Here is a 26,330-nt window from a genome sequence, read left to right on the forward strand (position 1 = left end):
TATCAATACTGCATATCACGGGCGATCATTCATCATGGAGTGAATCAACAATGACGACATCGATCCACTCCTGATCCTCTTCAGGCTCAACCCTTTGTGCTCGAGATGATGTGTGTAAAATCAACCTGGACATGGTCCTCAACTGCAGCGTGGACATCTTAATCTTCTGCACAGAGTGCATTAACACTCAGTATAATCAGTCTTTGTGGAAGAATGACAGCATTAATAAGAGCAGAACTGACTGTCCATCAACATGTGGTTTCTTTGTAATATAATTGTAGATGTTTCACCCATTGCTTGTGATATATACAAAACCCAGTACTCTGTTTTAAAAATCTGCATCTTTATCATCATCAGAGGTGAAAGTAATGGATTACAAGTACTCACGTTACTGTTATTGAGTTGCTTTTAATGGTACTTGAACTTTTTATTAACTCATTGACTTTGTCTTGTGAATATCTAACTTGTATTATGATGTAGTGACCAACTGGTGCCATGTAGGTGGCAGCAGAGCACCTTTGGATGAGAGATCACCTGTGATGAGCAGAGCTCAGAGGGAGAGGAAAGGAGTTTACAGGACAGAAAGTGGCGCTACTAGCGTTGATGGTGAAGTTCCCAGCAGCTCACACTCAACCAGAGCATGTGTGGAACTAAGTGGACTATTGAGAGTGTGGCGATGGTGAGAGAAAACGATCAAAAAACGGGGCTAGCGCTGACACTCGGCATGTCCGGGATGAGGAGATAATGTGGGGAGAGACTTGGAGGAATGCCAAAATACAGTAAGAAAACCATTCAACTCTGACCCAGATAGCAAAATGCTAATAATGTTGCCATCAAAAACCTGGTCTCAGTGTTGTTTTTGTAGTTTTATAGAAGGAAACCAATGTTGAGGTGTCACTAAAGCAAAAAGAAATAATTGCTTCAAAGTCACTAATAGGTTTTTTCAGAAAAAGCCGTTTTTCTCAGCTTTTTGTCACACACGATTTGTGTAAAACTTGCCTCTATTCAACTGCGGATTACAGAAGAACAAAATTAACTAGAAACAAAATTCTTCATTCTAATGAAAGTAAAGACTTTAATCTTTTAGAATTCAGATTGTCATATTACAAAATATTCATCTAAAATGCCTGTCAATATGGAGTTGGCTGCTCTGAAAAGGGCTGGCAGTGAATGAGTTAATCATTCATTTTATTTGTACTTAAAGAGCAACTAAACCCCTGCTTTCTGCTGACCTTGAAATTCAAAAAATGTCTTGATTATGGACGCTACTCCTGACGCATGCAGTAAGACACGCCCACTCAGGCTGCCTGCTCCACTACTACGCACAATACACAGTCCACAAGCATTAACACAGCCCCACAGACTCATATACAGTATCTGCTCGACACCTGTGCTATGCTGTGCTCACGCATTTATAAATAAGAGACAGGCAGCGTTTCTGTTTCTTAGTCCACTCCTTTTATTCTATCTCTCGGAACCACCATTAACACCACACACACTTCCGGTCCCCCACATCACTAGTCCCCCTGGGAACTGGTAACTACCAGCCCATGCATTCCTGTTGTACATCAGCTCCCAGTACAGACACCCACCATGAGCCTCAGAACACCGTGGCCTCACACACACACACATAGACACACACAGCAGCGAGAAGTACATGCATGTTCGCACAATTGTAATAGCAGGATTACTACTGCAACAAAACATCATTAGTAGGGTAAAACAAACATGTCACATGATGTTCTAATCCCAGCTCACGTTCCCTATTAGTGGGTGACAGACGTGGATACACACACACTATATGTCTGTACATACACACATAGCTTGATGAACCCTCTGATTAGACCAGAATGTGTTCTTTATAGAAGCACAGAGTCAAAAACATCACCGCTGCAGCAGGCTGGTTCACACAGAGCATTAGACTTCCTCATTGATGGCGTCACTTAGGGTAGTATACATGCCAGGTTAATAGATGGAGGTGTAGTTTTGCCATGAACCAAAATAAGCACATGCGCAGAGACACTTCTGCAGAACACAAGTAAGAGAAGAACGTTACTTATCTAACATGACCATCACTTGGATCAACGGAGACGTAATTCCAGATTCTGCCCAGAACCACAGAGTTGCTACTACTCAGAGCTAGTCGCCCAAACCTGGGATCAGGCTTAATTTCACTCTTTTTAATATGGACTCTGGTTGGACTCTGGTTGGACTCTGGTTGGACGCTGCGAGGTGAATGAACCCTCAGGTGATGTGTTCAATTAGCGCGAGAAAGAAGCACAAATATTTGCTGAGGTGAATGGATACATGAATAAATTATGTTATAAAATGCATAAACGACTCATCGTGTTGCCATGTGTGTATCATGGGCAGCTCTCTCTTTTTTTTTCAAAGTCCAGTTGTTAAGGCAGAAAATACATTTTCAGTTGCACCTTTAAAAAGAAAAATAACTATTATGCAGTTTTACATTGTTTATTATAGAACCAGAATGTAAATTATTAGGCTTCTTCTTCATTTGTATTATTCCTTTATTTATTTCATTCAAGATTTATTTTTAGTTAAATTGCATTGTTTTGAATAGTTTATCAAGGGATTCTTTTGACAATGCAAAAAAAAGCAAAATAGTACAGTATTTTCTCAAAAAAATTAAAGGAATATTTTTCAGTCATTTATATACAGTCCCATTTTGTAAAATAAATCGTGAGAGAATCGTATCGTGAACCCAGTATTGTGAATCAAATCATATCGGGAGTTGAGTGAATCGTTACATCCTTAATGACAATATAAAAGAAGAAATGTTGTTCATGTAAAGGTGCAGTCCGCAATGTTGGAAAGGTAGCATTATTCTAGCTCCTCCCCCTCCTGTCAGGGCTCCATCCAAAGCCACGCCCCCACAAGCTTTTAAAAAAACAGCAAATCCTGCCAAAGCAAAACAAATAACTACTCTCACCATTTCACCCAGTATACCAAAGATTGTTTCTGAACAGGATCACATGCACCACCTGCAAGAATATGTTGTACAGGTTTTGTTTATTTGACTCAGTGTTGGTTTAGAATAGCAACGGCCTTAGGATACATTATGTACTGTTTGTGAGTGTTTGCTCTGGATTCTATCGTCTCGTACCGCTCCCTGATGGGAGCAGCTGGAACAGGCGAGGTGTGGAATGGGAAAAGTCCTTCAGGATGCTTCAGGCTCTGCTGAGGCACTGGGACCAGTACAGCTCCATTAAGGAGACCAGAGCACAGCCAATCATCCTCTGGGCTGAGTCCAAAATGTGCAAAAATGTTTCTGTTTCTGAACTGTAATTCAAATACACCGCTGTGGAGGACCAGGACTATTTTAGCCTATTTAAACACATGAACTAGTATTATTATTCTGTTACTAATAATAGCAATTATTCTGATTCTGTATTATGGCCTGAAAAGGACCAACATATGCTGTCTAATTATATAATTCACCTATTATTTTATATTAGAAAATATTTGGTAAATTATCCATTTTGAAACTGCTACACAATGTATTAACTATTAATTAAAATGAAATTTAAAAGCTTGAGCACTTGCTCACACATTGGTCATGGATGCACTGGCCTTGGACTGTGGGATAAGCTCGTACTGGGCTTAACGTTAGCTATGTTGATCCTAAAAACCAGTACTAGATATAAGCACTGACTCATTCCCTCTGTTCATCACCACCACCATTATACTTAAGCTGGGTGCTGAGTCACTACCTTCAATTTCTCCACACTTGTCACCAGACTGACTGAACTGATTACACAACACAATAAGCACAATATTCACAACTGTACCACCACATTGCACTCACAACTTAAAACAGTCGACTCCTCCCCACCCCTTGCATTTCCTACCCTGACTTCCTCTTCCCTCTTCCCTTCCCCCTCACCTAAGTGTAACACTTCCCTCTCTTTTTATATTCTCCCTTTAATAAAGTCTTTCTTACCCTTCCTCAGGGGGAATGGTGATGGTCAGAATGATGTAATAAAATAAATTCATTAATTTAATTGCAATAATCTGTCCCTTCAGGATTTTGCGGACAAATTCTGTGATTGTTGGGGCCTAAATTGTCATTTTGAGGCTTCAATATTTTCTATAACTTTGCCTAAACTGGTGAATTTGCCAAGAAAAACCTGATTGCCTTTCAATTATTTCATAGCAGTACAGAAAAGATTCACAATAATTTTTAACAAGATACGGATTATTTGCATCACATTTTAAAGGTGTCCAGTGCAGAGAATGTTACGGAGAATCTTGTTTGTTTAAGTTTTGAAGCAAAAACTAAACAAAAAATCCTACAATAAAAAAAATGGTTCTTTTCCTTTGAGATTCTCATTACACTACAAACACTTTTGCTGCAGAAGAGTCTCATGCGTTCAGCAATGAGACTCCTGTAATGAAGCTTTATTAAAGATGTTTTAAATAGTAGAGGTTTCATCAGGTTATTAAAAAAAAAAAAATCCTCCTAGAGCAGAAGGAGATCATTAAACACTGGCGCTCGTGAGACACGTTTGCCGCTATTTTTCCCGAAAGAGTCAGTTTGGCTGTTGTGACTCAGTCTGTAACCAGACTAAATGGTGATTCCGGTTGCACTGGGGGACTCCTCATTCCACTGGATGGAAAACAAAAGCCCAGTTGTTTGCAAATTGTGCAAGAAAGATTTCTTCTAGCCTCAGCTAGCGCCTCAATGCTTCGGAAGTTGATGTGGCTTATACACAAAGTCAAGTCGTGCCGCAGAATCGACCGGAATCTTGAGTCTGAGATTGGTTAAAATTGGGGAAATTTGTGGAGATTTGGCATAATTGCAGAGACGCGCAGAACCCGCAGGGATTGGCTGAATTTGCATTGTTAGTTGTGATCACAACATTGCGTTTTCCTGGAGGGTTTGAATAATAAAACGTTTGCACTACGTATAGTGTTGACCTTTGACAGCATGTGCAGACAAGATAAAAAAAAAAAAAAAACACTATTCTGTGTGTTTTAAAACGCAAATGAAAATAATTTATACTGAACAATGTTCAGTATAAATTATACTAGTGAAATGAAAATACACCCTCAGTGGATCTATTGTTTGAAACAGACTGAAATCTAAAGCTTGAGGTGTTTGGATCCAAACAGGCACAGCAGGCCTGTCTCTGCGCAGCGCCTACAGACCACTCAGCCCAGCTGTTTGGCCTGTGGCATTATTTGTTTACTTCCTACTTCCAGACGAGTGTGGGAAAGCTGGAGCTTCAGCAGCCAGTGGCTGGTTTTTAATGAAATCAGACACTCTGTGGCACACAGATGATGATACCCCCAGAGTGTTGACCTGTGAGACACTGACGGGCTTTTATTTAACTGTGGCTATACACACACACACACACACACACACACAATGCAGACTAAATCGGACTGTGGAGGCCGCTCCTGTTCACCAGAGTACTCATATTACTGTAATTGAGTTGGTTTTATGGGTACTTTTGGTTTTATGGGTACTACTTTTTTGAGTATATTTATGAATCAGAAGTAATTTTACTTGTACTTAAGTACGTTTTAAAAGAAGTAAAGTAATCAGTTACATTTCTACACCCAACCGTTACTGAGTAAAAAAAATGAAATAACCAGACAACAATCAAATACATCACATCATAGCCGACCAATCAGATTAAACGTAATGCACTGTGCTAAAACAGCATTGAATGGAGGTTATTTTCTCAGTTTTAGAGCTCATAAATGCAGCTATTCTTTTTTTTTAAATTTTGAATTTAATTCATTGGTGTGGTATTTTGTTTTTAAATGATTTGTACATTTTGACAAACCTTTTATTTTATACAGACGCCTTTGTGGAAAAAAAAAAGGATAAGTTCCAATTTAGCAAGATTTTGTCACTTCCTTTTTAAGTTTATACATGAGATGTTTACTGTGTGTAAGGGAACCGTGGCAAGATTTATTACCAACAATAAACACGAAAGTAAATTTTACAATGAGTACTATTTAATTGAGCTACTTTTTACTTGTACTTGAGTACAATTTCAATCAACAGTAATTGCACTTGAGTAGGAGATAGTACTCTTTACACCACAGTAGAACGTTCAGATATCACAGCACAGCTCCGTCACACATGGACCAAAATGACATCATCAATATTCAGTTCAGAAGGCACATTTGTAGATTTAACAGCACAGCTATGTGAGTAACACTGGCACAGGCTGCCCTTCCATCCACCTCTGTGTGATCTACTGTACCAAACAGATGGGCACATCCATAGACAGATGGAGCTCTGTTTACTCCTTTGTGACTTTAGCTCGTTTTAAAGGAACACCTTTTACTTAGCTGTGTGCACTATATGTCGATGCCAGTGTATCTGTGTGGTGTGTGCGTGCGTTTAATCCCATGTAAGCACTTGATGTTGTGTGAGCTGTCTGAGGAGAGGAACGGCTTCCGCTGATGGAGCAAAAGTCTGTGTTTTACGGTTAGTTAGCTGACATCGATAAAAGCTGCCTGACACATCACATTGCAGCACTAGCTCATCATAAACACACGTCTAAGGATGGCCCGGCTCCTCGGATCGCCTCTCTTCCATTCTGCACGGCTGAATCCTGCTTTAAACCTTCACCACATGTGAGACGCTGTGGAAAGGAAGTCTTCCAGGGTGGGGTAGGGTAGCGTAGGGGTCTGTTTAGAACCAGGGGTGTCGGTGCTAATCAGTATTGATGTTGTGTAATTCACAGCGACTACTGCAGGATGCATGAATATTTCAGCCCCTCTAAGCATTTATTATACAACCAATGGGTCCGCCTATGTTAAAGTTTCCTTTAGAGAGAAAAACGACCCCTTAGGCACTTCCTTTAGTGGTTAAGCACCAACAGTGAAGAAGAAGTCCATTCATTGACCATGTAGCTTTAAAGGGTCTCCTTAGACTGCTGATCTGCATCATGGAAATTATGTGTGATGAGTCTCTGAGCCCCCCCCCCTTATTTATACTCAGATAAACGTGTTGGAACTATGGCTGGGAGACTTTTACGCGCTAATTGCGATTAATTAACTACAGAAAAATAACGCAGTTAGTTGTTTCTTTTGCACTCCAAACAGTGCAGAACCTTTTTAATTTCACAAGTTCCCGGTATACCCATAATACTGATGCACAAACTACAACACAAGAGGCGGTAGACCCAGAGGAGAAGTTGTTGCTGTGTTTCGTGGGCGTTCATTTTAGTTTTAAAAGCACAGGATGGAAAACAAAAGCCCAGTTGTGTTCGAATTGTGCAAGAACGATTTTGCTGATCGACCGGAGCTCTTCTAGCCTCTCCTACCTCTTCAATGCTTAACATGTAGCAGCTAGCACCTCAATGCTAAAATGTAGCAGCTAGCAGGGACAATGGTCCTAGTGGTAACAGACAGTGTCTCCATTCCACACTGTAATAAGTCCACGAGGGACAAATGAGCAGTAGTGGACAGTCGACCACTCGTGTGGGCGGGGCTAGATGCACTGTTACAGATAGCATCGTCTGACCAAACTGATCAACTGCTACGTAGAAAGACTATTTCACACTAAATTCACCAGTTGCTCTGTTTATTTCATGCCATCTGTTTTACATAGTTCAGTTTCCACTTCCCTGGAATGATCTGTACAAAGTCCTGTTTATTATTTTAATACACAAAAACACATTTCTTCCAGAAAGTTTACAAAAAAATCCATGAATTCAGCTTACTTAAATGTAAGTTTGTGCTTTGTGAACATTGCAATCACAATGTTCATGTTGCACATTATCTTATCTCTCAGTGATGAAAATAATTAACAATGTTTTGTTGGTTAAGCTCATTTATTGTTTTCATTGATTCAGTCATAAACCAAAATCCATTTAAATTGGAAAATGTTTCTTCTTGTGTTAATTATTGTTCGGCTATTTATTTAGATTATTTGAGATCAATTAATTACTAAGTCTCTAATTAATCAGATACATATTTTTAATGGAGTCCCACCTCTAATATATATATATATATATAAAGTATATTTTAAAAACACAAGGTGGATTTTCTATAAATGTATGAAAATGAAACAAATATATAAATTAGTAGAAATAAAGTGTTTCAGGTTGAAACCTCAACATATTCTAATTTTAGTTAGTGGTAGTTTTCCTTTATTGTTACTATGTAATTAAAGAGAACCGTTGAAAATGTAGTATTTAAGAAGAGCTTTTCAAACTGCGAGCCCTTCGGACTCCACAGTACCTATGAAGTAGGTTGGTGACCCCAGCATTAGACTATTCCAAATCAAATCAACAAGATCACAAGAAACATCAGGGTGCATTAAAACCTACAGTGAGAAACAGAGTCAACGACAGTAGAATTTATGATCCAATGTAGCAGAATCAGACTGATTCTGCTACAACTCTATGTGTAAGTTAGGGTTCTTCCTCACCTTTGTATTCGTGTGGGAAGCTTTTGAAAGACATTTTTTTAAAGAGATAACATAATTGAACAAGGAACTTAGATTGACAAAAGACAGGTAAAAAGAAGAAGAACGTGTGTGGTTAAAAATAGACACTTTTTGTCAAAGCAGTCATTGCTTTGACAAAACGTGTCTATTTTTAACCACACACAGACAAAATTATAAAAGTAGGTATAAAAAAAGATTTACAAATAAACTGTCAAATCAATACATGATTGTGTCAACATTCAAACTGAACAAAATAGAAATAATCAAGTAGTTGATTTAAAAAAAAGATTGTATAGCCATAGCCAGATGGATTTGATGGGTTTTTATTTCATTTTTATTCATCCTTCTGTCTCAGGCCTGCAGGCAAAACCAGCAGTTTGGAAAATAATGACTGAAAGCAGCATATTTATTCTGCTCTCAACAGATTTCCATCAATTGATGAGCTAAGGTTATTAACTGAAGGCGCCAGTGACAGAGCTGCTATACTTTGTAAATGTCGCACTAACGTACTACTCCTACTAAGTCTGACGTCTAAATAAGTTCGTAGTGCGTTCACATTAGATACTATGAAAAGATTGAGTATGTGAGAAATACCCGAAGTATACGCAGTGTGCACACTAGTCATACCCAACCGCCCCATAATGCATTGCAAGCGGAATGTAAAATGGTCCTGGGACAGTCTTCAAGCTAAAAATCAAACATCCCCTCTTCAAAATAAAAGCATCTCTTCTTGTCTTCATTAGTTTTTTAACGCTTTTATAATTAGGGCTCTTGTTTTGAAGTTAACAGGAAGTTTTGCCTTTAACACAATGACGAGTCTCTGAAAATGTCCGAAATGTATGAACACCTTTCACAAGCAAGAATGTTAGAACATGGTGCATTGAAAAAGGACCAGAGATGTCTTTATTCAGCATTGCGTTTACAACTACGACCTATTCAGTGACAATAATACCCAACTATCTGATTGAGATTGGTTGCCCACACACATGTAAGGTATGTGGAAAATTATATCCCATGGGGGATTTGTAGCAGTTCAGTTTTTGACCTCCAAACCAGTCAGTAATTACATTTTAAACCTGCTGTTCATACGCAGAGTTTGGGGAGGGCAGGGGGAGCATTACCCCTCCCAGTGGTCAAAGGTTTCCATTACAGTTTTTCCAAATTTATAAAAATAATAAAATCCTTAATACAATGTAGATCAGGGATTCTCAACTAGTGGGTCGGGACCCAAGAGTGGGTCGCGGACCTGTTCTGGGTCGGTTGCGAACAGCTGGTCAAAAATAAATAACACCTAAAGTCTCTCATGTTGGAGATGTCTTTTATTTTGAAAGAAATTTTTTTATGATAGTCATGCTGTGAAGTGCATGTTGCACAGGAAATGATGTAGACTTATGATTTAAAGAAGAGAATGTGTGTTTTTGAAAACCTGGGTCGCGATTTAATGGCCGTTAGAAAAATGTGGGTCCTAGGGTGAGACCAGTTGAGACCCCTGATGTAGATAATATATAATGTTTCAAGTGCCATAAAACACAGTGACTGTACAAATATATAAATTGTTTTTTTTTTTTAAAAAATGCCAGTATAAGCTTTCAGTGAAACAGGTTGGTTCGTCTTCTCAATAGATTTCCACACACTAACGTACTACTCATACTAAATCTGTGTCTAAATAAGTATGTAGTGCGTTCACATTAGAGAGTATGAAACGATTGAGTATGCGAGAAATGCCCAGAATGTTATCGGGACATTTTTGTAGTATACAGTGTGCACACTAGTCATACTCAACCACCCCATAATGCATTGCGAGCGGAATGTAGAATGGTCCTGGGACCGTCCTCAAGCTAAAAATCAAACATCCCCTTTTCAAAACAAAAGCATCTCTTCTTGTCTTCCATTTGTTTTTTTAATGCTTTTGTAAATAGGGCTCTTGTTTTGAAGTTAACAGGAAGTTTGCTCAGTAGCACAATGGAGGGTCTCCGAAAATCTCCAAAATGGCGACCTGAAATGTGTATTCCTGAGTTTTATGGATCAAATGAGCACATGTTGATTTTCTACTTGGTCACTTTCAACTTTTAAAGGTGGAGAATCAACAGAGTTATTTAGCCTCAGTGTGATTCAGGTTTTTGTCGTCGTAGGTTCCAAATGCATCTTAGGAAACTTAGAAGTACACTTCAGTGGGAAGGTTCATCATCCTAATCATACTTATAGTATATAGTAGAGAGTATATACTGTACTCATTGAGTGTGTGTAGTAGTGAGAGAACAGGCCAAGTCATCCACTGAAGAACCAAGGACACAGCTCCTCTATGTGTCTGTTGTGTTTCCGTGGCAACAATAGCTTGAAACATTCACTGCTTAAAGCACCAGCGTTACCTTTATAGGCTTATATTTGTTTGTGAGAATTATTGAAAGCAGCAGCTGCAGCTGTTGTACGAGCTTGTGTTTGGTTACAAACGCTCCATGAACAGCAGACAGAGGCTGGTGGTAACCACAGCTTTTATTGAGCAGCGCTGTGTTCTCCCTGATGGCCTCATCAAACTTTGCAGCTAGCGCTCATAGAGCAGCGGCAGCTGCAGTGTTCCAAGTAGTTGTATATGGATGTTAGGGCTGGCTCACAGGCCTGTATCACACTCTGCTACCGTCTCAGCTTTGTTATTATAAAGTTGAGCTGTTGGAAATGTCCCATTATGCTCAGTGATTGCTTGTTGTTTCTGCTTGTGGAAAGAACGGCAGAAAGAAGGAGATGCTTTCCCTTGCCTTTAAGAACCCAATTCTCCAAACAAATATGTTTGAGAGTTGCACATGAGCGGAAAACTGGAGGTGAAAGTATGAGACTTAGGGCTGGGCAATATATCGAGATTCAAGGTAAATGGAGTTTTCTATTTTTGCAATGTAGAAAATGGGTAGGATTAGATATGTAAAGGTAAAGGAGTGGGATTAGATCAGTGCATACTTCCTCCTACTCCTTTTCGTTCATGTAAACTGAGATGTGTAAGAGTTTGAATTTGCAAGATACTCTTTTGTTGTTTATTCTTGATGTTAATTAATTTTATTTTATTTTAAACAGTTGTTAAGTTGTCATTTACATGATCAAATAAATAAAATCAAAATGACAAAATCCTCTTTATCAATATCTTTTTTATTTTAAAGGTTATTTAGTCTTGACCCTCCTGAGATGCTCTGGGTCAATGTGACCCCAGGGATATTTGCCTCCAGAAAATTATTTTCTGAAAATTGTAGATCAAGTTTTTGTGTCAGGCACTTTGTTTATTTGTTGAACATTTAAATAAGTCCTTGATAATGAAACTTTGACCTGTTCTCTAGCGCCACCATCAGGACAAAATATTGAATATTTTCCTTCCAAATCTTCTCAAATTTACTGACAACATAAATGACCACATGAGTATGAACCCTATTGGTTGTGGTGATGATATGAACTTTCCTGCAGCGCCACCATCAGGTCAAACTTTCAGTTTTAGAGTTAATGTATCTGGAAAATCTTTCATTTAAATCTTTTCTAATTTGGGGTGCACATTCATGACTCACAGAATGAACCATAGTGATTGTTGCTGGTGACCCCCCCCCCTTCCTCTCATAAACATGTTTATTGACTTTTTCTACTTTTTTCTAACATATTTGGGGTTATTCAGTATAAAGTCCTCTCAGCTTGAGGTCAAATTGACCCCAGAAGAACACTAATAAGCACATTATATGTTCAGCAGATTGAAATAAAATTTTAAAAATTAGGAAAAGTCATGAAATATGAAGCAAAAAAAAAATATGAATTCAACTATTATTTTTTAAATGATTAACATGAATGGAGTCAAATTGACCCCAAGGATAAATACAAACCGGGTAACCAATACTCTATCCTAAAAAGCCTCTGTGGCATTTTGCATCACCAACCAAATTTAAGACTTTGGAGTTAAAAATATTGTGATTTATATTGTAAATCGCCATTTTGAGAAAAAAATATTGAGATAAGAGTTTTGGTCCATATTGCCCAGCCCTAACAAGAAGATAAAGCATGGGTGGAAATATTAAAGAAAGAAAAAGAATGTTCTCCAACTTACTCTCTCATGCTATCAAGTTATTATCAGGTCTTGTGTGTGAGAGATATTATTTGTGCACTAAAAAACACTAAATATTAACACTTAGCATATGGGTCTGAAACACTTGCGTCTCTTCACACCTTTGCACAGTTACATTGGCCACTGATACAGGTTAAGTCAGGGGGCGGGGGGCCCTGCGAACAAGGAGGGGCGAAGAAGACAAAGCCAAGAGAAGCCAGGAATTCGCTTTCTTCTGCTTCTGGAACAACTCACGAGCCAGCGCTGAATATTCTCTTAATCACTGTAAAACGTGTTTGTAATAAATAGTGTCAACTCTATTCCTTTACACTTCTATTTTAAGTGTAAGTCCTCCTCTAAGCACTAAAGAACCGGGCCGGTTTTTCAACTCCGGTCGGCAGTGTAGATCCTTCGGGATCGGACCGAGCCACATGTAAGGGAGAACCCCAACTTGTGTAAACACTGACACACTGAGCCTTGTCACACGTAGCTAGGTCTTTTTATAAACTTAAATTCACACATACTCCGTTTCAAAAATGAATCCATCCACACAAAACCGCATAAATGTGCTATCCACAAGTGAATGGACGTCACTCTCTGTTGTTGGCAGCTTAATGCACTGGGGTCCCAGTCCCCCGTTTTAGCTTTGCACACCTGCCTAACAATGTTTGAGACCCGGTCCATGTAGGAGACCTGTCTGGTGTGAGGCCGCCCTGTCCATACAGTGGGATACCAAGGAGGGTAGACGGCGCAGACGGCGTGCAGCCGCTCGGTACACCTGGGGCCGGTATGGTTCGGGGACTGCCACAGGATGGGTTTCAGGCCGTGCTGCTCGGCACGTCCCTGGGGCCCGCAGTGCTCGGGGAGTGAATGCGCCAGGACCAGCACAGTCCTCGTGACGTTTAGAAACCTACAACTCCAATAATCAGTGTCCACACTCAAATCCACACTTTGGTCAGAGTTTTTATAAACCTTCGTTTGTCACAAAAAAAAAAAACCGCCGGTTGCGTGTGGATGAAAGGGCAAATCAGAGAAAACCATCTCAGTTTTGCAACATACCCTGCTATGTGTGGACAGGGTGTCACTCTCTGAGTCCAGGTCAAACAGTGATCTCCTTTTCCCATCGTCACGACACAAAATCAAGCGTACCACCATTAACCTGCCGGCCAGCTGCCAACGACAAATGTGCCAACTAATTAAAAAAGGTGATGGGATCAGCCACAATCAATTCCTTACCAGGGATGCCTGGAAGCTTTGTCCCTGGACACACACACACACACACACTTGAGTTTGGTCTATCAATGAGAATTTAGCTTTGAAGGTGGAAAGCAGTGCTGATTGGATGACAAGTTCTCTGTAGGTAGGGGGGGAGTTTTTCATGTGATCCCATAATTTACTTATGGCGGGCTGCCACAAATAGATTTTGCCACTGTTCGTCCTCCCTCTATGAATGTAGCATGTCATTACAACTCCTGTACATTTGGTGGCAGAATGCAACGACTTAGCTATTAAGAAGAAGACGCGCTTCTTAAGGCACTTGGTCAAATCATCCCAAACAGGATGTTGCGACACCGGGCTCAGCGCGCGTGTCAGGAAACGGGTCAACGAGTCCGCCAAACGGCTGTAGGTTGACACAGACCGAAAACAATGAAAGTTATACTAAAGTGCCATTTATGTTTGTCACAGCTTTAAAAAATCCTGACTACACATCAGCTTTAGTCTATCAGCGCACGTTTCACAGAGATTCTCTGGACTTCATCATGACTGATTTAGTTTGACTCTTTCAGTGGCCCAGTTAGTTGTAGGCCTGTGCATCATTATTTAATGTATACGTGAATGAATGGGTCAAGTTAAAGATATTTAGTATTTTGTCTTGTTATATTGTGCATTGTTGGAACAATTTTCATTTTGGTGCATCCCTAGTTATCATAAAGACCACTCAGTACAAATATGTTGGCAAACAGGTCCAGAAATCTTAACAGTATTGGTAACCAACCCCCACAAATAAACTCTGACCCTATGGGAATCACTGAGATGTCTACAAAAACAGTAATATAGCTACTTTGTGCAATTCTCATAATTTGTTGTCTTATTGTTGGTTTGAATATATATACTATTTTACTTGAATACCATTTTTTTTTTTTTTTTTTTTTTTAACATTCTATTTTTATGTATGTATTAACTTATTGACTGCCAGCTGACATCTTTAGACGTCAATTGTGTTTTTTTCGGCTGGGGTTGCTAGGAGACAAAGCTCTGCCGTGAATATTGAGCTTGTACCATGATGTAGTGACCAACTGGTGACAAAAGGTGGCAGCAGAGCACCCTTAGAGGAGAGATCACCCATGTTGGGCAGCGCTCAGAGGGAGAGGAAAAGAGTTTACAAGACAGAAAATGGTGCTACGAGAGTTGATGCTGAAGTTTCCAGCAGCTCACAGCAGCGCACACTCAACCAGAGCATGTGTGGAACTATTGAGAGTGTCGTGATGGTGAGAAAAAAACTATCAAAAAAAACGGAGCAAACAGTGACACTCGGCATGTCTGGGATAAGAAATCCATTCAACTCTGACCCAGATAGCACAATAATAATGATTTTGCCATCAAAAGCCTTGTTTTTGTAGTTTTATTGAAGGAAACCAATGTTGAGGTGTCACTAAAGCAAAAAAATGCTGATTACTGAAGAACAAAACAAGCTATCACCAAAAAAATAAAAAATAAAAATCTGATGAAAGTAGAGTCTAAGTTTTCAGAATCAGATTTCAGATTGTCATAGTACAAAATGTTCTGTGGGTCTTGAAAGATCAGTGAAAATCATCTAAAACGCCTGTCAATATGGGGTTTGCTGCTCTGAAAATGGCTGGCAGTGAATGAATTAAATAATATTTAGTGTTAGTCGTTATTCTAAATGTATTTTTAATTATTGTTTAATGTGTATTCATTTTAGGTAACTACTTGTAAATGCCTTGGATGTCACATTGCTTCGGTGGGGCACTGCTGGTAGAGGAATTCATTCATTTATTGATCACTCAGACACTATTGATCAGCTGTTATGTAGCACTGAATTTGTTTCACAGATTGTATTGCATTCAGGGCTTCCATGCAATTGGATATCTCCCTAATTTATGCTGCTAATCCGTAGTTTGGATTTTTTGGAGACGCGTCAGGCATCGACACAGATTACTACACGTAGCTACAGATTCAATGTGACAGAAACATAAATCACTCCTGAGAGGAAACTTTTCATTGTTCCATCTCAGAAGAAGCTTTAGTGGTCAGATGTGTTGAAATACGGCCGCTCCACAGACACGTTGGCTCTTATACAGACAAACGTGCGCTGGCCGCGGTGATGCTCAACATCCTATTTTGGTGGGTTTTGAAATTAACACAATTAACACAGGTAACAAGTTACAGAAACACACGTATACAATTGTAGAGTTAGCAGGATACACCTCGGATGTCAATAATATGTGTAAAAAAAATAGTTCCTGAGGCTTTGCAAAAAGTGTGAAATACAAAACATAAACTGCAAATGATAATTAAAACAATTTGGTGTAAGGTTGTGTGTGTCTGTGGATTTTGTTCCCATCTTATGAGAAATAGGCTATGAAGAGTGTCTTCATAGTAAATTGGAAGTTTTGTAACTTTTTGTGTTAAACTTGATGTAATTATTTAAAAGGTATTGTTGGTAACACTTTACTTGAAGTTTTTGACATAAGGCTGATATTACGCTGTCATTATCGGTCATTAGCATGAAGAATAGTGCTTTCACACCAACTGCGTCCAAAGCGTCAACAGCATCAGGTTTACATAGACAATATTATGGTGGATGCGCATTTAGGAGCGTCAAGTGGTCCTGTTGCGTGTCACGCACTTCCTGTGCGGCGCGTTTCGAAGCTTTACAAGTGGTGGACGCTGTGCGTTTTGAGATTTCAAGCTTTTGACTTGCATCCGGTGCCTCCAACGCAGCCGTCGCTAGAGTTGGGATTGTTGAACTTTTGGGGCATATCGCGGTGGGTCGACCAATCAGGAGCTTTCTCCAACCGTGACAAATTCAGAATAATGAAAAAAAAACACTAACCGGAAACAGATGGACAGGCGCTCTTCAGCTGCAATAGAGCGCCTGTAGTTGGTGTCCTGATAGGAGATGCGACCACCGATGCGGGTCAGCAGGTCGTCAAACTGGGCACGGAAGAGACAGAAGTAGCACTGAAAGCACCTCTCGTCCGAGCGCAGCTCTGGTGAATCCAGAAACAACGCCGAGGCGCCCTTCGACGACGTTGTCTGGCTTTATTTGTCAAATATTTATCAAATGAAGCCAAGCCCCTCTCTGGATAATGTAGAGCCAATGAACGTGAGTCGGAGGTGGCGTGTTCAACAAGGAACTCCAAACTTTATTCTCCATTCACCACACTTCTCCATAGCCCTCTAACATCACAGAGCATCGCCTTCTCAACACAATAATGTTCCCACCACTTCACAATCACTGGGTGAATTATGAACATAACTGATCACCACAATATCATCCAATGTATGAACACCACCGGCAACAGAGAAGCCCCTCCCCAAAACACGCTCACTTCCCAACTTGTTTGGATGCGCGTCAAGAGCGTCTTGGACGCTGGTGACAAGCGTACTAATTCAATGAGCACAAGCGTCCAACTAAGGGCGTGAGGCACGATTTTGACGCCCAAGAGGCGTTTGGTGTGAACGCAGCATAAGGTGTCATGAATGCTGTTGTTAAGAGTTGTTCGATAAATTATGACACCTTTTGCTTAACAAATGACACTTAATGACAGCCTTCATGACAACCTTATTCATGCTAATGACAATTGTCATGTCATAATAATGACAGCATAATGTCATCCTTATGCATAAAACTTCAAGTAAAGTGTTACTATATCTTCTTTAAACATCAGCTGAAAGGCTTCTTTGTTTTGGATCTAAAAGCTTAAACAAAAATACAGTTGTTTAAAATTTAGCTTTTTCAGGTGAAAACTGCGCAGGACGCTGCATGAGATGGAGAAAATGATCCACCCTGGAGCAAAGTTCATCTTAATCTGTTAGAAGATGGCAGCACAAAAAGTATAGTGCGTCCTCCAATTAGACTCCACAACTAACTTTAAGAACACTCTGCAACAACGAAGCAACCAAATGATAATCTAAGCACGCAGGCTCAAATTAGCCACAATAGCACCCATTAAGTCACTTAGCAGATATTTTCTCTATATATGGGAATAGAGAGCAGGGCCCATATTTATAAAGATTCTGAGAATCTTCTCAGAGAGCTCTTAACTCAACCTAGAAATTCCTAGCAAAGAGGCTCAGCATAGGAGTGATTCCAGAACATTCTCAGAGAACTCTGAGCAAGGAATGGACAGAAACTCTTATCTTAGTGAGGAGGTGTGGTTGATCCCGTTCCTAGGTATGAGTCATCATTTCAAAAGCTGTGATTGGTTGATCCTTAAAGCTAGATAAAAAAAATTTACTTTTGGTGATAATGGCAAATAAATAAAGATAAACTTAATCCTTGAATCTAATCTGATGAAGACTCTAATTGTAAATAATATTTCACATAAAAGAAAATTTTTGTGAAATGAATAGTAAGCTATACTTTAAAATTATCCTACAAAATGTGTGAAAACAGGCCCACTTGCACAGTATACCAATAGTGATAGTTATATTTATTTCCTGATGGAGGGTTGTGACAGACCCCAGTCATCACTGCTGCATTGTTGCATTTCTCTGTTGCCAAGTATCTCAGTGTTGTGATGACTTTCATTTCTGGTGGTATTGCATTGTGGCGTTGGGTTGGAGAAGTAAGTGCATCTCTAATGAGATCAACTATAAACATGATTGCTGCACAATCCAATCTGTAGCATTTCATTAATTCACTGTCATCCAGTCTTTGGAGAATATCTCTCCTGCCTCCTCTGTCCGCCATTTTGTCGCCTGCTTAAGGAACTCCTAAATCGCTTAAAAGTCCTCTTCCCTGCTCTTAACAGATCTCACCTTAGGAGCTCTCTTAAGAGCTAATATTCTTTAGGAGTACCTTTTATCCTTACAAGGATCTACTCTTCACTTTTAGAGGAAATTCTGAGAAAACAGCATGATTCTAAGATTTTTTTTTATTATTATTTTTGGCCACCAGGAGCAACGCTTTGCACTAAGAATCTTTAAGAATACGGCCCCAGAAGTTTACCGATCTTGACACAGTGAAGACTGAAGCAACGAAGCAAGACTGAACTTGCTCTCACAGATCGTTTTTCACTCCAGGTTCATGATTCATGATGGTGTTAAACTTGACATTTGATAAGATCATTTACCAGTGAGGTCATCCAAAAGAAATAATCACATGCAATGCTTACAAAATATGCAAATGTCTCAATTAGTCAACGGCTATAGAAATAATCTTTAAAGGAATTTCAGTTAGCATCAGCAATTTAACATTTTATCAATTGATCATTTTTTTGAGACAAATTAGAGAATTTTTTAATTAGTAAACAGAAATTTGAGCTGAGTAAGCTTACCGGTGCTGTCATCGTAAACCACAGTGACCGTCTTCCACTTGAAGAAGTGAACCAGGTCCAAGATGGCACGGCTGAGGGAGGAGAAGTCAGGAAACAAGCTGACGTAGAAGACATCTTTGTTGTCTGAGACCTGGTGCTTCCACTTGGTCTGGATATGTGGCACCCCAAGAGCATTACAAATGGACTGGACAGCATTGGCAGAGGAGCTGTGAGAAGGACCGAAGATGGCTGCCACCCCGAGAGAAAGCTGGTCGCACGCTACAGAGACAAAAAACTCAGTTAGTCAAGTTCCTACTAGTAACTTACTAAACCTTTACAAGAACATTTCTTTATTTCTACGAGTCAAACCTTCAGCCTGCTAGAAAACACTTTCCCATCCTAAATTAAAAGTTATCCATCCATCTTTTTCTGCTTATCCGTAGTCGGGTTGCGGAGTTAACATCCTTAGCAAATAGGTCAAGAATTCCCTCTCCCAGGCCACTTTGTCCAGCTATTCATCCATAAAAGTTATGAACAGAAACCGTGGCAAAGGGAAACCCTGAACGAGTTCAACCCTCACTGGAAACCAGTCTGACTTGCTGCCACCAACGCTGACCAAGCTCTGACTCTGGTCGTACATGGATACTGCCAGAGAACCCCCACAGCACTCTCTGAGGGTCACGGTCCAATGCCTTCTCCAACTCCACAAAGCACAAGTGGACTGGTTGGGCAAACTCCCATGAACCCTCAAGAACCTGTCGAGGGTGTCGAGCTTCTTCTGGATCTGAGCTTGGACTATCCGGCGGACCATCTTCTCTTCTTACTTAGTAGAAATAATGGATTGAGCAAAAACTGGCCTTTTTCAAGTGAGTCAGAATCGACTTCCTTTGTCCGTTCAACTTGAAGCCGTGTTGAAAATATTGATTTGGGTTTTGCCTTCACTTCTCCTGTATACTGACTGGTTTAGTCCATAATGAACGCTTCCCCCTGTTTTCTGAACTAATGACCTAATAGTTGGTGAACATTGGGAAGTGAAAAACCTGCCTCATCGTTCAGTGTATGTGTAGAAAAGAAAGTTAACTTCAATTACAGGAAAAAAGTCACTTTTTGTATTGACTAGAGTCTTAAATTGACTCATACACATAATGTAAACTGCATTTCTTCATTCCAATGTAAAAACGGAATTGTACCGTGATCTCTGAAAGTGTGCAGTGGTATCTGGCTACAGACTTCAATTCCCTCTTACTTTAGCACCATCACTACCCAGTTTAAAATAAAAACAAATGCTCCGGTCTAACCAAAATTGTAGTGGATTGTATGTTTTTAACTTGTTTGACCATTGCTTGTTTGGTGACCTTTGGTACCCTATATATATTATTTTTGTTGTTAATAATAAAGAGATCAATGTTTATGACTGACTAGTATAAATAATGGAGAAAATAAGTTAAAGGTACAGATGAAAAGAGTTAACGCTGACTGTTTGTTTGGAAGATATTTAGACAACTTGCGAATAACGACCCACCTTTGTGTTTGCTTGACTGTGTGCACTCCAATTAGCTAATTTGATATATGGGAGCTGGGTAAATCACAGGGACAGGATATAATGGCCAGTAATTGATAAGAGACTGAAATGTCACCCTGATGTACACACAAAACCACTTTATTGACTGTCTCTGGGGGCAAGCAGGTCTTTGAATTACTGCCGCTGAGTCATTACCTGGAACCAATCAATTCCCTCTGTTTACATTTGAAGTGTTCAGCCTTTTCTCCCTCGCCTGATTTTAATTGTCACGATCTAAACTACTCTTACACACTGGACTTCATTTACATCTTCATTGAAGGCACACAACAGAGTTTTTTTTCGAGGGAAAAACCACTTGTGAGTACCTTTCCTGGAGGCCTCGAAGCTGTCGTAGATGTTTATCCTTTGGATGTCGTAGGTGAGCGTGGTGTTTGGCAGCAGGGTTCGATTCCTGTTGATTGTGTTTAAAGCAAATTTAAAGGCTAGTTCTTCAGCACCTGATGGGCCGCTTTCAACCGACTCAAAAATTCCTCCTGTAAGAAAAAGAAAAGACAAACAACACCAAATATGAAAATTCAGCATTCACAAAAACAATACACTGTATTCTACATCAAACAGAGATACGTTATTGACACAGAGTAGTCCCATAAAAAGAAACCCATCAAGTGTGAAGATAATCCAAATTAATGACGAGTCAACACATTCACTTCTAGGGCTATAAAATGTTGCGTTGCCATGGAGAACAGGCACATTGTGGTGAAATGATGCTTTCAAAAGAAAAAGATAATTACTAGATGATAATAGATAGTCGACAGCAGTAAGTAGCATTGAATCCTGTTGAAATGAGCGTTAGCCCTTGCATACATGAGGATTCGCTAGGGTGACCATACGTCCGGATATACCCAGATTTCTCCTCTTTTCAGGTCTTCCGGACAGATTTTAAAAACTCAGGGTTTCCCAGGGACCCTGAACACATTTAGGGAACATGTTAATTTATGTAACTCTGCTAATATTTGCCTAATCTGAGAAATTCCAGCAGTTTCTGAAAGCTTACGGTATTCATAAATTTGTTTTGATGAAAAGTTAAATTCCTGGATGAATAAATGTTCAGCTTTTCTGTGTACATCATGCTTTTTAAACCTTATGGAGAATTACATGTTATTTATCAACTATATTGTATTTTGCTATTACAAGGTAGATTCAAGAAAACGTTGAGTACTTTTTGAGTAGGTAGTGGTTATCCATGCCGTTGCTGTATCAATATGCCAACATTCTATCCATACGCAGCGCCCCTATTTGGCCAGTTTAGGTCACGTTATTGGTCAGTCATTGGCCAGTTTAGGTCGCTTGACTAAGAATAAACCTTACCCTAACCCTAACCCTAACCCTAACCCTAAAAATTGTTGCAATATTGGGTTATAACCTAACCCGAAACCTAATTTTAACCCTAATCCTAACCCTTAAACGCTACGTACTTATACTTTGGTAACCATACCAATAGACACTTTCTTTTCAGTATGCCAAGGTCGACCCGAGTGTCCTCTTTTTTGGAAGTCAAAATATGGTCATCCTTGATTACAGCATGTACTTCAAATTTGTATTTCTTTATTTTCTACATTTTCAATATCATTGGAATCTGACCGACGATTGGACCAGAATCCAGATCACACCTGGACCCTGTAAACAAAAACAAGAATAAAACCCAGAGTGCTGCTAGCCAGTTGGTGGATGCTTTAGTTCAGCTGAAGAAAAAAGTGAAATGTTGAGTGAGGACAGATTTGATAGGGTTTGTTATGGTTCTATGGGAGTTGGCTTCTTAAACATCTGCAAAAAGGATCAGTCAATGAGAATAAGATTGTTTTTCCAGTGTGTTAGAAACATAGAATCAGTTGTTGTGTAATTTATCATCTTGGATTATATTTAATATAATACAGACTACACCTGTGGGTGATTCCTGCTCTAAACTGACAAACATAGCAGTGAACTGTAAATGTGCTTTTGACAGAGGTGTAAAGAGTACTGATATATGCTACTCAAGTAGAAGTACTGTTATTTGATTGAAATTGTACTCAGCAACAAGTACGAGTCAGTCTTACGTAAAATACTCAAGTACAAGTAAAACGTTCACCCCCCATGTTTAAGGTCAAAACTCGGTTTTGACCTAAACCACGGTTCCCTCGCGTACAGTAATTTTCTCATGTATGAACTTAAAAGGAATAGATTAAATCTTGCACAATTGGAACAAAGGCAGCTGTATAAAATAAAAGGTTTGTCAAAGTGTACAATTCTTTTTTAAATAAAACACCAGCGAATTACATTAAAAATAAAAATAATTCTAAGGCTCTAAGTATAACTACATTCATAAACTCTAAAACAATGCCATGCCATGTGGGTAACATGGAGAAACTCTCACCTGAATCGAAAAAGGTAGTAAAATAACTGCCATTCAATTCTGTTTAGGGTCCCGTGCATTACGTTTAATCTGATTGGTCAGCTATGATGTAATGCATTTCATTGCTGTCTGGTCATTTCATTTTTTGTAGTTTCACAATGTCCGTTGATCATTTTAACACAAAAAAATAATAATTTACTCAGTAATGGTTGGGTGCAGAAATGTAACTAATTACTTGACTTCTTTTAAAATGTACTTAAGTACAAGTAAAATAACTGATTTAGAAATAAACTCAAAAAAGTACAAGTACCCATAAAAGCAACTCAATTCCAGTTTTGTGAGTACTTGTAATCCATTACTTTCACCTCTGCTAAAATGACAAACATAGCAGTGAATGTGCTTTTGATTGCCATTAAAGCCATGTTTTGGACTGGTGACTAAGTAAGGGTGTGTCCTGGATAAGCAGCATAAACAGATGATCCAGTGTGAAGCAGCTTCCACTGAGAAGGACTTCTATAAGCTCCAGCCTTCACCGCTCCAACCTTCTAGTGAGTACTTGTGACAGGAAGCAGATGGATGGACTAAGAAAAGTGCGGGGCAGAGCTAGAGGTGGTCGCTGTGATCAATGTATGCCAATTGGTCAGTAAATCGATCAATCCAGGCCTTGGGGAGCTATGAAGGGGGAATGAAGTGTTGTGTTTGGGTTAGCCCTGCTGTGACCTGGACCAGGTTTACTGTACCTCTGCTCTCAGCTGCCTGTTGTAAACCAACAGATATTAAATGAAATCAAAACTACATAAGGACATGTGGGCTCTGATTACTGCCCTCACATTATTTATAGAAAGAAAAAAACTGCTATATTCACTCTTTATCCCATGGGATTGATTTTGTCTATGGCTGGTTTCGAAATCGCACACTAACGTACTACACACTAACGTACTACACACTCAATGAATGTATATTGTCTACTGTACTGTATACTATTAGTATGATACGGATAGTAGGCTGGTGACCGTTTTCACTGAAGTATACTTCCAAGTTTCCCAAGATGCATTTGGAACAACAACAGAAACCTGAATCACACTGAGGCTAAAGGTGGTTTCACACCAAACGCGACTGAAGTGACGGAGGGAACGCGATTACATTAAAATAAATGTAAATGACGCAATCTCAAGTTATATCCCCTAAAGCGACGTGACATGTGTAATTTGAGCGACGAGGTCGCGCCCCACCTCTTCAGTGCAAAACCGAACCCTTCATGAAAACCACAATAACTACTGATCATAACACATTGTGAGTGAACTCATCCTTTGATATTTATTTAATAAGTTGATCATTTAAACCATAAAAGCAGAGCAAGAAGGACAAGCAGTGATCAACCCTCTCTCTGTCTTCCTCTCTCTATCACACACACACACACACACACACACACACACACACACACACACACACACACACACACACACACACACACACACACACACAGTTCCCCTGTGATTGAGTCACCGGAGCGATGAAGTGATGACGAGACCAAAAAGCATCGCTATGTTCAAACGACACATCAGTGGCGATGAAAACTACTGCAGCGCAGTTGCGTTCGGTGTGGACGCACTTTAAGTATCTCTGTTGATTCTCCACCTTTGAAAGTTCTGAAAGCATTTTAAGTGAGAAAGTGACCAAGTAGAATATAAACATGTTTTTGTTCTACTTAAAACGGAAAATCCGGAAATTTTAATCCATTATCCGATATTCGTTTTCAGGCTAATATCGGACCAAAATCGTTATCAGATCGAGACACCCCTACTATACATGCATGACAGTTGTGAAGTCAAACAAACGAATTAAAGGGGACATATCATGGTTTTAAATCCTTCCTTTTTACATATAAATCATACAGTTGTGGTCTATATAAAGCGGAACTGCAATGCTTGGGTCTGAATTCCTCATTATTATAGCTCCACCCCTTTTCTACCCCTTTTCTGAGCAGAAAAGAGACCGCAACTCGTTTTGGTGCGGTCTCTTTAAATGCAAATGAGACACTTCATACCCTGCCTTCTCTTCAGGTGACACTCGGTTCAACTCCACCCTGCTCGGCCATTTTTGTAGTTTGATAGAAGAGATACGGCTATGTAGCGGCGCATAAACTTTTTATTCAGAGGTTATTTACAAAATGTCAACAACAGAAGACTTGTCCATCCAGCCTTACATGTTCGAGCCAGAGTCGGACCCAGCGGAGCGAGATGAAAATGAAGATGATGAACCTACAGAACCCTAACAAGTGAGCTAACACAAGCACCGAGCTAACGCTAGCGCCAAGCTAACGTCACGAAATGCATTTTAATACAGTCTTTTCAAAGACAAAAATGGCAAAATGAAATGACTAATGAAAACTTTAGACTTAAATTAAATCACGTAGGCCATATCATCAAGGATCTAAAACGAGCACACAGCGCTAACATATGAAGACGGTGCAACTGCTAATGCTAACAAAACAATGACAGGGACGTCTTATCATCACACTTTTTAGCGTTATTTACAGCTTACCGAAGTGCTCTGTTCGTCGTCTCCAAAGATAGAAGGAATTGAACCCTCAATCAGACAAAGTCTTTCAGCAAATCCTTCTTTATACTGGCGAAGCGGTCATCCTTGAAGTGCTTCACGCACACAAAAATGACTTTACCCACAGATGTGGGTACATTTCCGTGAAAAATAAAACTCAACCAGGCACTTTAAAAAGGTTCTGATGCTGGGAGACGGTGTAATGAAGCGTGTGGGTTACTACATCCAACAACCAAACATTTTGACTTATCCTCTCGTAACTTCGGCATCCTTGAGCTTGGACTACAAAATAAAAGCGAGAAATAAAAATGGCGGATTGCTCGAAGTGTTGGACCTGGAGTTGATGTCCTAATTTGGCAGTTCCGCTGCAAATACTGTGATGTAATAGTTCAAAAAACGTAATAGAGAATAGAAAAATCGAAACAGATTGAAAAATATGAGCAAAACAGAATATAAAGATATCTACGGAGCACCTGAAGAGACTAATTTGATTTTTTTCTGTACTTCTAAGCACTCTAAATATACAACAAAATGCATTTAAGGGCTAAAAAAGTGGATTTAGTATGATATGTCCCCTTTAAATGAAATGTAAAAATAACATTCACACAGAAAAGAAAAAAATAATCAAAATAAAACACAATAACCAAAGCATATATAATACATCAATGAAAATACACACAACACACATAGGAATACAAAAATTAAAGTAAACTAATGATTGATTAAAAACAATACAATACGTAATTTATTTATATATATTCTTATTTGCTATACATGCTTGAAATCAAAAACAGTGGTTGGAGTTCCATTTCACCATTGCCCTATAACGCACCATTCTCTGTGTTTTAATG

At 39.4% G+C, this 26,330-nt stretch overlaps 1 protein-coding gene across 3 annotated transcripts in view; it reads right to left on the bottom strand.

The window, feature by feature from the left end:
* The window catches only part of grik2 (glutamate receptor, ionotropic, kainate 2), a 376,713-nt gene that overhangs the window by 221,330 nt on the left and 129,053 nt on the right, over positions 1-26,330 (bottom strand). For all 3 annotated transcript variants that reach the window (XM_028469698.1, XM_028469697.1, XM_028469699.1), the window contains exons 3-4: positions 20,894-21,061; positions 19,028-19,285 (exon numbers count right to left, since the gene is read on the bottom strand). In XM_028469698.1, the coding sequence (XP_028325499.1) occupies positions 19,028-19,285; positions 20,894-21,061 (426 nt within the window). The remainder of the gene's footprint in view (positions 1-19,027; positions 19,286-20,893; positions 21,062-26,330) is intronic.

This window comes from Gouania willdenowi, chromosome 16 (genome assembly GCF_900634775.1).
Source record: "Gouania willdenowi chromosome 16, fGouWil2.1, whole genome shotgun sequence".
NCBI classification, from domain to species: Eukaryota; Metazoa; Chordata; class Actinopteri; order Blenniiformes; family Gobiesocidae; genus Gouania; species Gouania willdenowi.